The sequence below is a fragment of the Acanthochromis polyacanthus genome, chromosome 23 (genome assembly GCF_021347895.1).
Source record: "Acanthochromis polyacanthus isolate Apoly-LR-REF ecotype Palm Island chromosome 23, KAUST_Apoly_ChrSc, whole genome shotgun sequence".
NCBI classification, from domain to species: Eukaryota; Metazoa; Chordata; class Actinopteri; family Pomacentridae; genus Acanthochromis; species Acanthochromis polyacanthus.
This window is the reverse complement of record NC_067135.1, coordinates 21376552-21391403: the sequence shown is the minus strand read 5'-3', so window position 1 is coordinate 21391403 and position 14852 is coordinate 21376552. Positions and strand designations below refer to the sequence as shown.

The following is a 14852-nucleotide window of genomic DNA, read 5'->3' as shown; positions in this document are numbered from 1 at the left end:
CTGACACTTGTTAAAGAGAGATTAATCTGGGCCTAATAAAGCATGTCGAGTCTTTGGTTATACAGTAGAGAGATAATATTTTGTTGTAGATTATTTTTTAACTGTAAAATTAAATTTTCTGTTGATAGAGGAAACCCATTACGTTTCAGATAGACGTTTTGAACAGCACGACATAACGTTAGCTTAGGTCATGCCCAGGTAATTTTCTGCCATGACTCTTTTCTGGTCACATTTTCAGATGAGTATATTAAACTATTTTCTCAAGAAGAGAAAGGTTCCAGAGGAAGAGACTCAGGTAACCTTACAAGCTCAATGTTCTTGAGACTTTTGTCGTGATGTAATTCCCTCAAGTCAATAGAAATGATAATGAGGAGACAGAAGGGCAGAGTATAGTTTTGCTACAGCCTTTTACTTTTTGCCTCTTTGTTTACTGTTGTTGCCACAGCACTAGGATAAAGCAAAGGCACAAGCTCTGTGACACTGGCAGATTGACACCTCTTCTAGATGCTCCTTTAATTTGTCATTGTGTTTGTTGTTACTGCAAGATAGTCTTTTCAGTTATTATTTTCAATTAATGTACTGGAAACCTGATAATAAATAATGTATTTAGAAAAACATTCAGCTTGAAATAGTCATAATTTCACATTTCAAAAATTTGTTGTCGACGTCACCCCCCGTCTTCCACTCGGGCAGACCTCCCCCACAGTTTAAAAAAATCCTGGAGGAAACCCTGAAAGCGCTATATAAATACAACCATTTACCATTTAATGACTGTCAGTGTACATGTGCAAAAAAGGTAACAACGGGTAAATAGGATGGCAATGTAATATTTTTAAAACAAAACTAAAACTTACATACCTTGATAATCCACAGAATATTAGCAATTATGGTTGTACTCCTATTTTTGTCTGTCTTGTTCCTGATCAGTGAGCAAATTGCCATCTGTTTTGTAATGTTCTGTGTTATATACGTTTGAGCCTCCTCCAGGGTGGAGAAAGTTTTTTCCCACGTTTTGGTAAGTGGAAGATTCTGAGTCTTGCAGCGGACATGAAATATTCTCTGATTAATCAGTGTCGATGTTCAGCATACAGAAGTCCTGGTAATCACATTAAAGAGTAGTAATGTTTGTGTATCTGTCAGACTATAAAGCTCTGAATGTTGGAGGACAAACAGCAGGTATGTATGTAGAATGCAGACTAATGTATTTTAGTAAAGTCAATAAAAAAAACTAAACTATCCATCCCTGCTTATGAGGTGTCCTCGTGAAGGTTTAATATTTTTTCAGCAATCAGTTTCTGAAAGGTTTTTGTGGATAGAACTGAGAATAAGACCTGAATATATCTACATAGCAACTGTTTTAATATTAAAGCGTGAATATGAAGGGTTGTGTTATTATATTTGTTCCATTTCGTTGTTTTTCCACAGTAAAAATAATTGGATGAACCGAGGCGGTGACGTCAAGCATGCTGGGGTTCCAAATGCACATTAGCCTCGATGCGTTCTCGCAAGTCCGGACTTGCAAAAACGACTTGTAAGTCCGTTCTCGCCAAGTATGTAAGTACGGACTTCGGTACTTAGAATTGAAAAATGGCCACTGGCACGGAGCAACACATGCACACATGCTACTGCTGACACTAGGTAAGCTAACTACGCATGACACGTTCACTGACATTAGGTAAATCTCGTACTGAACAATAAACATTGACACCTCAACATCAGCAACAATATCAGACCATTACAATAATAATAAAAAAACTGCGTGATAAAATAATTGTCAGCGTTAATTAATGCATTAAAGTGCCCAGCTCTAATACACTGCTCAAAAAAATTAAAGGAACACTTTGAAAATACATCATATTTCAATACGGGGAAAAAACAAACTGGATATTAGCATCGATATGGACTGGATAATGTGTTAGGAATGAAAAGTGCCACATTGTTTGATGGGACTGAAAATTATCAACCCCCCAGGAGGGCTAAATTCAAGACACCCCAAAATCAAAGTGAAAAACTGATGTGGCAGGCTAGTCCATCTTGCAGAAATTCCTTGGCAGCAACTCAAAATGGTATTCAGTAGTTTGTATGGTCTTCATGTGCTTGTATGCATGACTGACGATACCGGGACAAGCTCTGAATGAGACGACAGATGGTGTCCTGGGGTATCTCCTCCCAGAACTGGACCAGGGCATCGCTGAGCTCCTGGACAGTCTGAGGAGCAACGTGATGGTGTCGGATGGAACAAAACATAATGTTCCAAAGGTGTTCTTTTGGATTCAGGTCAGGTGAGCGTGGGGGCCAGCTAATGGCATCAGTTCCTTCATCCTCCAGGAACTGCATGAGTTCTCTTACCACATAAGACTGGGTATTGTCGTGCACCAGAAGGAATCCAGGACCACTGCACCAATGTAGGGTCTGACAATGGGTCAAAGGATTTCATCCTGATACCTAAAGGCAGTCAGAATCCCATTGTCCAGCCTGTAGAGGTCTGTGCGTCCCTCCATGAATATGCCTCCCCACACCATCACTGACCCACCACCAAACCGGTCATGCTGAACAATGTTACAGGCAGCATTAACATTCTCCACGGCTTCTCCAGATCCTGTCATGCCTGTCACATGCGCTCAGGGTGAACCTGCTCTCATCTGTGAAAAGCACAGGGCACCAGTGGTGGACTTGCAAATTCCTGTGTTCTATGGCAAATGCCAGCCGAGCTCCACGGTGCCAGTCAGCAAGCACAGCGGGCACTAGAGGACGCTGGGCCCTCAGTCCACTCTCATTACATCTCTTTCTGATTGTTTGATCAGAGACATTCACACCAGTGGTCTGCTGGAGGTCATTTTGTAGAGCTATTGCAGTGCTCATCCTGTTCCTCCATGCACAAAGGAGCAGATACCTGTCCTGCTGATCGGTTGAGGACCTTTGACAGCCCTGTCAAGCTCTCCCAGACTAACTGCCTGTCTCCTGGAATCTCTTCCATGCGCTAGAGAATGTGCTGGGAGACACAGCAAACATTCTGGCAATGGCATGCATTGATGTGCCATCCTGGAGGAGTTGGACTGCCTGTGGAACCTCTGTAGATGTCAGTGGCCTTCACCTGTAAACTTATTCCTGTTTTGGGGGTTGTCTCATTGTTACCCCTCTAGTGCATCTGTTGTTAATTTCATGAACACCAAAGCAGCTGAAACTGACTAAAAAGCCCCTCAGTTACTTACTTGACCAGATCAGTATCCCACATGATTCACTGATGTGATGCAATACTTCGATTAAAAAGTGTTACTTTAATTTTTTTGAGCAGTGTATAAATATAAGTTCAGTATCTTCACTGTTTTGTTGTTCACATTTCAGTCTCCTTGTATAGATTCCAGCTACTGGGCTTCTATAAATAACTATCAGCCTTAATAATTTCCCAGATCATTCCTAAAGCTGTTCTTGACAGCAGAGGCACTTCTTATGTTGCACTGTTATTTATCTGATCTAAATATTTTGCTGGTTGAATATCAGTTAAACTGTGTAATAACTGTACATAAATCTTCAAAACCCATTTGAGCGTATATTTTCCCTACAAAATATACAGGTCTTAACATGTTGGAAGTCATCTGTGACATGTAACAGCAACACTTAAATAATACAATGCAGTTTTTCCAGCAAGGCTCAGAAACATACCAGTTTGGTGTCTCCACATGTCACTGCGGTTGCACCATAGGCCACATTTCGGATGTATCCCATCAGCTCCAGGAGCCACTCCATTCGTTTGGACACGCCTGTGACAAAGAGCAAACATGTTAACTCCACCAAAGGTGAATAATATAGTATGTTAGCAACACACCAATGCATGGATTAAAACATGACAACAAATTTAAAGCGAACGAAGAGAGTGACTTAATGATAACATTTTCTTGTGTAGCATTCATTTATGGCTTCTACTGTAAAGAGGGAAGTATTTCCACTTTTCTCATAAAGAAAATGCAGCAGGAGAATCTCTGGAGGTTACATGTTAGACCTGTGTTGGAGCTGGCAGTCAGACGACACTGGTAAAACGTCTGTAGGAGGAGCCAGCCCACTCTGTGGCTCGGCCAACCACGGAGCACCCCGCTGATGACATCATTGAGACACAGGAGGGGAATTCTGCCCCTAGAGGTCAGGTAAGCCAAGACAAAGCAGGTCTTTTCCATCTGAGCCTAAATGATACAGAGTGCAGATTTATTTATTTCAGTTAATGTTCATTTTTAACCTGACCCTAATAGGTTTCTGGACATTTCTTTTCATTGAACTATAAAGAAGACAGTTGAATTTCTCAGAGAATTTGATATTACAACTATTAAAAGATCTGAAGTTCTTGTGGAGACATACTTAAAACGTGCACACTTTTGATATGGCGACCTCCAACGAGAGTCAGCACATCTAGTGGCACGGTGCTATACAAAGTATAGGTGCTTTCCTATGTTTATTTTTTACTTTATTTACATACTAATCTCATATGTTTGTGTAAACACAGCCTGCACTTCATCCAAGCAGTCCCTAATTTTTGAGGGGAGCTGAGGATATTTTTTTAAAAATTTTTAACAGAATCAAGTGAACATGATATATTTTTGTCAAAGTGTTAAAAAAAGAAATGCAGAATACTATGATTTTGACAAAATGTCACTATCCTAGGGTTGGTTTTGATTACATTTTCCAACAGATGAGCATTTCACAGATGTTTAAGACTGCTGAAAAGTTGAAAATCAGATGATTCTTCCTGTTTTAGAGTTTTTGGCTCTAATAAATGGTGCATTGTAGCCAGTAGTCAGGATGTGTTAACTGAGCTTAGCATAATGACTGGAAATACACAAGTGGTAGTTTGTTTAATCCATAATGAATATACAATACTGTACTTTTGAGACCCGAGTGATCCTGTCGATCTCTGTGTCAGACATCTCAGACAGGCACTTGGCAATCCCCACGTACAAATCCACTTCACTGTCCTAAAACAAAAGAAATCATCAAGAGCTGACATAAGACAAAACAATATTTTTAAATGGAATGAATGCAATTTGTGTCATTTTTTACATTAGCCCCCATTTATTTCTTGTGCCATATATTAGCACACATTGAATGGTTAAATTTAGGGGCAAAATTTCTTGAAGTTAAATGACAAAAAAAATAAGAAATTATCAAATATTCTGCATCTGCAAGTGAACCACTAAAACAGTTTAAGTGGAAGAGCTGAAAGCAGTTTCAAGTTTCAGGCCTGTGAGGAGCTGAGTAAACAGTTTCTATGTAAACAAAGAATAGAGCACAACTGACAGTGCTTGTCATTTAATACATGTAAGCACTGTCAACTGACAAATGAGAGATTAAAGCAACTGCAATCTCAGTTGATGTTAACACTGTGAAAGCTGCCAAGTAAAGTATTGGAATTGGTAGTTGATTAGAAAATGTTAATCCAACCCGGTCTCACGGGGATTCGTGAAACTGTCACGTAAGTTTTAGTTTCGGTTTCGTGCGCACCAACACGATTTCGTCATGTTTTTCGTGCCGCTCACCACGAAATGTTTTTCGCTGTGGTAATCACATCTGAAAGTGGTTTATACCGGCGGATTCATGACGATCTAAGCTGTCCATCGGCGTATACTGCTTGTGTGATCGCGTTTGCGGCCGCCGGCCGCCGGACATTCTTGAAATTCCTATGCAAATTGGTAAGTGTACCACCGGCTTATGGTTAGGTTATGGTTAGGGTTATGTTTAGGGACGATGTCATGCAAAATATAGCGTTGGATTCGCCACGGTTTTACATTAAAAATATAATATACACATTCTTTTGAAATACGTTCTGAGTGGCACGAAAAGTCCGCCGTTTAAAATACATTGGTGCGCATTTTGTGGTGAGCGGCACGAAAAACATGACGAAATCGTGTTGGTGCACACGAAACCGAAACTAAAACTTACGTGACAGTTTCACGAATCCCCGTGAGATCGGGCTGGTTAATCGATGTTAAACCAGCTGACAGAGGAGTTATTCCATCCCAAAACACCAAATATTCAGGAAGGTGGTTGCAGCACCATTTTCAATTTGTCTTTGGAAGATAGTGGTGGGAGATCATGATAAAAAAACTTTATGTGCAAAATTACAGGCATCTACTCCCAGTAGTTTTTGAATTATGGCATTTTCAAATTTTAATTATTTAGGCCAAAATGCCCTCCCCTCAATCCTCGCCTGGAATTTTTAAGTTTTAAAATGCTTATATCTCTGCTTCTGGGTATCACAGAGACTTGATTTTTTTTTCTCCAAGCTCCCTAGATGTTGGTGATGTCCTAGAAACAACACACACACTCAGGAGAAGTCTCTACAGAGCAGGGGGGCTTGCTCAAATGTATAAATTATTTGTAAAAATCACTCGCGAGTAGGGTTAAGGGTGTTAAAAATACTAGAAATCTTACAGATTAATGTCTTAGCACCATTTAGTATTGCTCCAGACGAGACTGGCTTGTAATTTATACAGGGGGAGCCCTCTAAGTACATTGTTTAGAGAGATATGGACTGCTGAACATTGCCCCCCATGAAAAGTGCTTAATTTTCAAGGACCCTGAAGTCAGTGTAGCACAGGTGGTAGAGATCTGCAAATTTGCACAGAAACTCATCTGTCCTCTTACTATAGCCATGCAAAGTCCCAACTTCTAGCCATCACGGCATCATGCTCAATTTTACCCCCAAACTAGGCCATTACTGGCTACTGGCGAATCTGCAACCCCCATCTGTGAATTCAGACGGAATTGGTCAGAGGTTAAAATGTCAGCTAAAAATGAAGCAAGACTGATAGTTCAATTGTGTGCAGTGTAAATAGTTAAAGTCTTAGTGGTGAGCATACAGTGATTGCACTTTAAATGTCAGAGAGAGAAACGAGAGTATGAAATAATAGTGTATGGCTCTGAATGTACAAACTCTCAAACTGCACCTGGATTTGGTTGGGCAGGAGGGTGAAGATCTTCTCGGAGGTAGAGCAGAGAATGCTCCAGCAGTTGTTGGGAGGATTTGGGAGGGCCATGGCCTGAGTGAGGCCCTGCAGCAGAGAGCGGCACAGGGACAGACGCTGGGGTCGGAGGTCCTCTTGGAACTGCTGCAGGCCTAGACTATCCACATAGACCCGTAGCTTGTCCTCAGGCACGTGCTTCATCCATAAGCCCAGGGTCTCATAGAGGTGCGCCCAAGTCTGGTACTGTATGAGAAATAGGTTTAAAAGATGCTAAAGGGCACCTCCGACTTTCTTCTAGCTTTCTTAATGCTACAGAGCAAAATATTTGATTATCTAAAACTGTCTAGTAGTGAAAGTCGGCACTGAGTGTCTGGCCAGATCATAGTGATGTTTACTTATTCTTTTATGTTATCTTTTTGGGCAATTTTATTTAGATTTTTATAACACTTCACAGATGGGAAGTGCAGAAATACTTACTGTACTTCTATACCCATTTTAAGCACTTCAGACATGTACAGTGAGACAAAAAACCTCTGAGGCTACATAAAAAAAATAAATAAAAAAAATCTGGACATAATCAGAAAGTCTGAAGACTTAGAAACATAGATCAGCAGCAGTGACCATGTTAACCCCTTAGTACAAAAAGTCAGATTTCCTTCAGGTAAATTCCTCCATGAACAATAAGCTGACACTTGGATGGATGTGTTTGACTCAGAACCTTGTTCAGGTTAATCAAGTCGCAGTGTTTGTTTATCTTTAACAACAATGGCTGTGTCGCAAGCTTTATGCACAACATTGAGAATTCAGAATTAGGTAAAAGTGTCAGAAATCCCATTGCTCAATGTCATAGGCATGCTGTGCAAGTTGAAAGAAGGTAAAAGTATCCTGACAGGCGTCTATTTTTTATCTTTGTTTCATAACGTTTCATATGCAGCATCAATTGTTACGATAATACACAGGATAAAACTCAATGGTCATAACTGTGCTCAAGTTTGGTCTCAAAGCTGAATGTCTTTTAGGCTATTGTTTTTTGTAGTTTGAAGCCAGGACAAAATGTATTCATGCTTCATTTCAGCACCACAGACAGCCAACCTTAAGAAGTTTGACAGCAATTTGGAAAAATCCTGTTGAAGTGTAAGAACATTCAGGGAAATGCTTATAGAAACTCTCTTAACTTGAAAGATTGATCTTTAAAAAAAACAAAAAAACTTTCAACCAAAGAACAGTAAACAAGCCTAAAAATCTGACAGGATATGCTGACAGTTTTGGATATGCTAGTAAGACATATTTTTTGCTCCTACCAAAGTACTGATACCCAGCCCTGTTTACAAGGAACTTACACTGAGGGTGTGTACAAGGGGTGGTGACAGCCAGGATCCCAGAAAGAGAGAAGCACTCTGGGAAAACTGAGCTTGAGATGCTGCCAGCACCACACACTGATGCTGCCCATCCTCTCCTTTCAAAGATAAAAACACAGACTGAACATGGTGCTTTGACTCTGCTGACTACAGAAAGAGACAAACATGTCAGAATTTTTACCGAAACTCAGCCTCATCAGAGGAGACAGGATGGCACTCCAGTTGATGGGGGGATACTGGAAACTGGCTCCAACTGATGCCAAAGGAGTCAGAGCAGTCTTAACCAGAGCTGGATGGGAGAACTCCGAACCTGGGTGGACAGAGACAGAAGAGGTTGTACTGCACTGTGCTTTAAAAAGCCAGATATGCAAACTATTCTCTCTCAAACAAGTTTATAAAGTCAACTAACCTTTTTTTCCAGCCTCTATGATGAAATCAGTGATGGATCTGATAAAACTTTTCTCTGAGAGGTAACTAAAATCCTGAGGGACTAAGGGGATGAAAGGTTGGCAGAGGGGAGAAAAAGAACAAACCATATCACGCCAAACAACAGCTGATAATTAGATTTCAGTCAGCTGTAAATGAAGTACATCTTAAAGGATTGAACTGACTTCTTATATGTGAGAAGACCACAAAGAGCATGTTGCTCAAGGTTTGCTAATCATCTTCCACCCAATACACATACTGCTGCGAAAAAGCTGTATTTACTTCAGATGTATAGATTCTGATCCATCACTAGTACCCCCTGGGAGTCACCTGATTAGCTTGAATTAATGTCCAATGTCATGACATACATCCATGTTACCTGCTGTGTGACTGTGACTGGAGGACATGTGGGCCAAATGCAAATGGCCCACTAAACAGGCACTGTTGGACTGCAAACCAATGGTTCCTGAGAATGTTATGATCTGCAAAAGAAAACCAAAGTAGCTTAGAGCACACAGCAAAGGACATACAAAGTGACTAACAAAAAAAAGAGCAGTTTGAATGTACTCCACAAGAATCGTGTCTGTTAGATTTCAAAATATCTTGTATGCAAGCGGAAAGAACAATGGCAACAGCTGATTGCACATCCTCTATAGCTGTAATACCGGTAAAGTAACCTACAATCTTCACTCAGTTTTCTAAAAAACAGACAAGCGTGAATAGTATAGAGCCCATGGGATGTTTTTCAGCTTTCCCCTTTCCCTCAGTGCACTATATAGCTGAGTTTTTTTACTCTGCCTATAATCAGAGATTTGGCAGTATGTTACTAATGTTGTAGAACTGTTACAAACTACTATTTTTCTATTGATTGCCATCAACTATTTTACCAAGTTATCTGAACAGGCAATTTTCCACCAAAAAAGCATTTCAGTTCATTTTATTTTGAAAAACAGTATGCCCCTGTACAAAGCAGCACAGTATGAAATGAAATGGTTTACATAATAAAGTTCAAGACTGTAGGGTTAACTCCAACCTGATAAAGGCAAATAAAAAATGAGGGGTTAATCTTTAAACAGAAATAGTAGGAAAAATATCCAAGTTTCTATTAAACCCATTAACAAAGTGAAAATGTTTAGTCTGCGTATTAAACAAAGCACAACATTGATGTGATAGGTGTTTTACAAGCATGGAACACCTAAAGCAATTTCTTTTCTTCTTTCAGTTCCTCTAGAACTTTGGTTGTAGCTTGAACTTATATGTTAATAAAGTCAAGTTGTCTTAACCTCTCTGTATGGTGAGTCTGTCAGACGCCACAGAGATTATAATGGATTTTATTGGTGCAGAGCAGCAGTTTAGAAGTGAGTTAACATGCATTATATTGTGATCTAACAACAGAAACAGAAAAATTTATTAATGAGAACAGCTTTTTTGGAAATTCTTCTGTATACAAAGGTAACACTCCTCCATGACAAATAGCTCCTGTGTATTTCTCTTTAGGTTCTCATATATTATGCTTTGTTGCTGTGGTTTGCCTTGAAAAGTGTACAAACCACCTTTTTATTTTGTGATTATACAAAGTATTCCCCATACTGTTGCAGCCTTGGATCTTTACAAACTTTCGTATTTAGCTGTGTCTTGACTGTGCTGTTGCCACCGCAGTTATCTAAAACTCTAGCGTTGAGCGCAGATGATCTCTGAAGAAAAGCATTTCTTTTAACAAAAAAACATGCGTCAATTAAAAATATTGATGTTGACACATTTTCAACATCGATGTTATTGCTTATACAGAGTAAACGCAGCAACCCCACAATGATGGCTCACTTCGGTTGGGACAGCTACAATGTACTGTAGCAAAAGGAAAGAAATGGGTTTTTGAATTGTAAAACATCTAAACACATTTTAGTAAACCCGAAAAAATAAAATTATAAAACTTTAACTGTGCGTATTGTGGGCACTTTAAAATAATAATGACAAGAACAACTCAACTCTGACCTGTGTGATGGCACGAATAACCTCATTCAGTCTGCTCTGCTGCTGGGAGGAAAGCTCCAACTCGGTCTTTAGCTGCAATCAGACAAAACTTGATGAGAACAGATTATTGTCTATTGCATAAATATGTAGAATAACAAATAAAATTCTCCAACGTAAAAGCGTCATAGTAAAACATCCGTTGGCTGAGTAAGACCAAAAAGACACATTTTTCAAGTGTGCCATCCTCCTCACCAGATCTCAACTTTCTTAGAAAAATATCCTAGAAATTTACATCTAAATGCCATTTTGTTTTCATAAATATGACAAAAGTTTCCAGAAAATTGCCTGGAACAAAAGTAGTCCTTTAAATAAAGATACTGTGAAACATTCGGTGGTTAGATGGTAGATGAGTGATGTATTTATATTGTTTGACTGCAGCTTGACTAATTCTAGGATAAAGTGAAGAAAAAATAGTGTAGCATCCCATCAAATGTTCAAACAGAAGTAATGAAGTAAAACAACTACTGTCATTAAAATTATTATCATAGAGAAAAAATGTGTGTTTATTTATGTTGCTCTCCAACATTGTAAGTTAAATAAGAAGAAGTGACTGTTTTGATAGTGTGATTCTAAAACTGGTAAAGTCTGTAAAATTACTTTTCTTTTGATCTTTCACTGAAGCCTGAAATTTTTACTTTTCGTAGTTCTATAAAAGTCTGAAGTGTTTAGGGTGGATACAACATTGGTGAGTCGTTCCTGCATAAGAGGCAAAATTCCAAGAAATATAATCTTTAGTCTTTGAAATAAATATAGGCTCTGGTCTCAGACACATGTGAGTGAACTTCTTACCTGGACGAGGTAACTCTCTGAGCCCACCAAAGCCACCAAGCCATTGACAGCAGCCAGTCGCTGCATTGTGGGACAACCCTGAAATGCAAAGATCAGATTTCTGCTGAAGTTACTGCCGTTTGCAAATTGATTTGAAAATAAAACAACTGTATGAATTTTGATCCTTCATAGCCAGCAGCACCTTTTATGATTTAAACAGAGAAAATGGGTTGACTTGTATAAATAATTCATGCATTTGTCATACCTCAGCCAGTAAGATCTTGATCCAAGCTGCCAGCAGTCGAGGGTGGATGTCTCCTGCTTTACCGTGGCTGGACATTGCCAAGCCATGAACTACCAACCCGAGAGCCAGGGAGAAGCCTGGGGTCTGGAAACAGGAAGACTTTACTACGATCTGTAATAAGTATATTTTTGAGGCATTCTAAATACTCACTTGCTTTCCACCCTTTTGTCAGCTTGCTGTGCTTAATTCATTTTCTTCTGTTGCAGTCTGTAACCACACTTGTGTTCTTCACTCAGAGGTTGTAAAGATTTGATGAGCTCAATTTAGTGTCACCAGTCCACTGGCATTTTTCAAATGACTTATTTTCACAGTCTGTACATAGTTTCTTTGATAGCAAAAAGTCATAGAGCTAAAGCAAAGGTAACATCTGTATAAATTAATGGCAGGAAAAACAAACAATTTCTAAAAGGTTGCTGTGTGAATCACAAGCAGCTAGTTGATCAGTCAAAGCATGCATTATGCAGATGCCACCATCTCTCATCATTGCATAACAACCACACTGACACCAACAGTCCTTCCTGCTGACCTGTTGGCTCTCCTCTGTCAGGCTTCGCAAAGTGTCCATCACCTCCTCAGCCTTGGCTGCATTAATAAGACCTCCACTGAAAGCCGAGACACTCACACATGCCACAGAGTATGCCAGAACCTGCACAGGTGGGAAAAAAAGCAATTCCAATATTACAAAATGATACAGTGTCGGGAAATTGTATTTTTTTTAAATACCTTTAATATATCAAACTTTTGGCTATACAAAATGCTCTTCTCCCTGCAGGATTAGCGATTCATCAAGTTTTTCAGAATTACCTTTCTCCACTCGTACAAAATGTTTAAGGCACCCAGACAAAAGACAAAGGATTCCAAGTGATCACAATGTTACAGTCTTAAAGCCTTAAGGTGCACTTGAAGATTAAAAATTGCTCACAGCAAAGGAATGAAAATGTCAGTTTTTTAGGTAGGAATAAGAGAAGTTTTATAGAAAGCACAGCACTGGTACAGCCACCACTCTTGTTATAAATAACAAAAGAAAACATTATGCAGCTCCTTTCAGTAATCTTTCAGAGGCACAGTCAATCATGCCTTGCTTGTAAAAAGGCATTGGAATTAATGAAAATGCTTTTAAGTAGTTTCTGAGTTATCTCTTGTAAAGACAGCAGCAGTGTGTGTCTATTGGAAATACAAAATCTTAATTTGTGAAAGTTGCACAAGATTTCTCATAATGCTCAATCCCATAGTCTGTTCTGTTCACTGTTTTCACAGATGACATTATCTCCTCCGTATCTGATTGTAATGTACAGCTTTATACTGAAGACAGAATTTTGTACAGTAGGGTGGATACTGTACATTCTTCTGTTAAATCCCGTAAACAATGCTTTGCAGACTTAAAAACAGCACTCAAAAAGCATTCACTGGTAGCTTGGAAAATCCAAACTGAATCTCCATGTAATCTCCTATCTCCATATTAGGAGATACAGGAGAGTCAGTTTGGCATTGTGCGAATTGAATCGCGTTTCCCTCCCGGTACAGTTTGGTACGACCAATCATAGCACAGGAGGCGGGAGTTAATGCTGCGTCATCTTCAGAGGGGGGCCAAAGCGAATCTTTTTGTGGTCTCTTGGTGTTTTGGATGGCGTTAGTCGTTGCCTCTTTTCACTTGACGTTTCCAACGATGAGGAGGCAGTGGATGGCTCGTTACTTTGGGCTTCTTGCCATTAGGAAAATCCCGTTCCAAACGTGGGAGTAAATTTAAGCAACTTTTACACATACGCACCGACTTGGTTTGGCTCCGATTTAAAGTTATTACTAACACCGCTAATCGTTCGGAAGGAGTCTTTTGTTGCGTAGCCTTTTCAAAAATAAGTGTTGTACTTGAGAGTACCCCATGTATTCGCAGATTTTTGTGACAAAAACGGCAGTAATCATTCACCGCGAGGCTTTCTCGGCTGCATGCCATTGTTGTTTGGACGACATGGACTACAAGGTCGATTTGTTTGTGCGTCACATCCGTGTTACGCTGATTGGTTCTTTCTCGTTCAAGCTGCAGTCGTTAGCCCCTCCTTTATGAAATCGTCTCGTATCATCGCAATGCCAGACTGCCTTTATTTGTATTTATATTAATACATAAATAAAGTCAGTCTGGATTTTCCAGGCAAATTCACTGGTTCTTAATGTAGATAAAATTATGTATGTGTGCCTACATCTAATTATCTGCCTCTGTTCTCCTTGTGTGTTACTGTGTGGTTATTGAATTAAACACAGCTTCATTTTGGGATATACAAGGTACTAGAATATAAAATACTGGCATAACATCTGCTAAATTTAGATTCAAATTTCAAGAAACGGTACATCAAGTGTGGATAATAATGCAGCAGTATACAAGAGACTAGATCTAAATCCGCTATGTCACAAATGATTTAACAGCAGCTTATAAATAGTAACTATATAACTTGCTAGCTATATATGGAGTATGTTTAATGTCAGAGCCGTACATCATAAGAGTAAATTATGAGTCAGTTTTCAATGTTAGCTTATACTTTGTCTGTGTCACATATCCTGTCATGCATGTATCCAAATGTGTGTTGTGTTTTCCTTGCTTTCCCACCCCTCCCTCTTCTCCCATCCCTCCCCTTGCCCTCTTCTGTCCTTCTCAACCCGCCCGGCCAGCAGGCAGATGGGTCCCCCCTATATAGAGCCGGGTTCTGCTCGAGGTTTCTTCCCTGTTAAAAGGGTGTTTTTCCTTGCCACTGTCGCCTTTGGGCTTGCTCTGGGGGTCAGGCATTTGGGTTCTGTAAAGCGTCTTGAGACGAGTTGACTGTAATTGACGCTATATAAATAAAATTGAATTGAATTATATGTGTGACTGCTTTCCTGTCTGAGGTGAATAAAGTACACAGTGTGGGGAATAATGTATAATCAAAAGTGATTAATGAAGTTACTGTTCAATGTGCATAGATGTGCAAATCTCTCTTCCATCCAGATTTGTGCTGTACGGAAAGTAATAGGAACATGTTACCA

General features: G+C 39.6%; 1 protein-coding gene across 12 annotated transcripts in view; it reads right to left on the bottom strand.

Moving 5' to 3' along the window:
• Positions 1-14852, bottom strand: part of focad (focadhesin) — a 122662-nt gene that overhangs the window by 7741 nt on the left and 100069 nt on the right. For 11 of the 12 annotated variants that reach the window (XM_051943824.1, XM_051943822.1, XM_051943823.1 and 8 more), the window contains 12 exons: positions 12367-12486; positions 11802-11924; positions 11558-11635; positions 10730-10801; positions 9117-9219; positions 8721-8801; positions 8493-8621; positions 8294-8409; positions 6936-7196; positions 4875-4964; positions 4001-4178; positions 3664-3761 (listed from right to left, as the gene is read on the bottom strand). In XM_051943824.1, coding sequence (XP_051799784.1) covers positions 3664-3761; positions 4001-4178; positions 4875-4964; positions 6936-7196; positions 8294-8409; positions 8493-8621; positions 8721-8801; positions 9117-9219; positions 10730-10801; positions 11558-11635; positions 11802-11924; positions 12367-12486 — 1449 coding nt within the window. Of the gene's footprint in view, positions 1-3663; positions 3762-4000; positions 4179-4874; positions 4965-6935; positions 7197-8293; positions 8410-8492; positions 8622-8720; positions 8802-9116; positions 9220-10729; positions 10802-11557; positions 11636-11801; positions 11925-12366; positions 12487-14852 lie in introns of those variants that run through there. The other variant, XR_007939691.1, reaches the window with a different exon arrangement.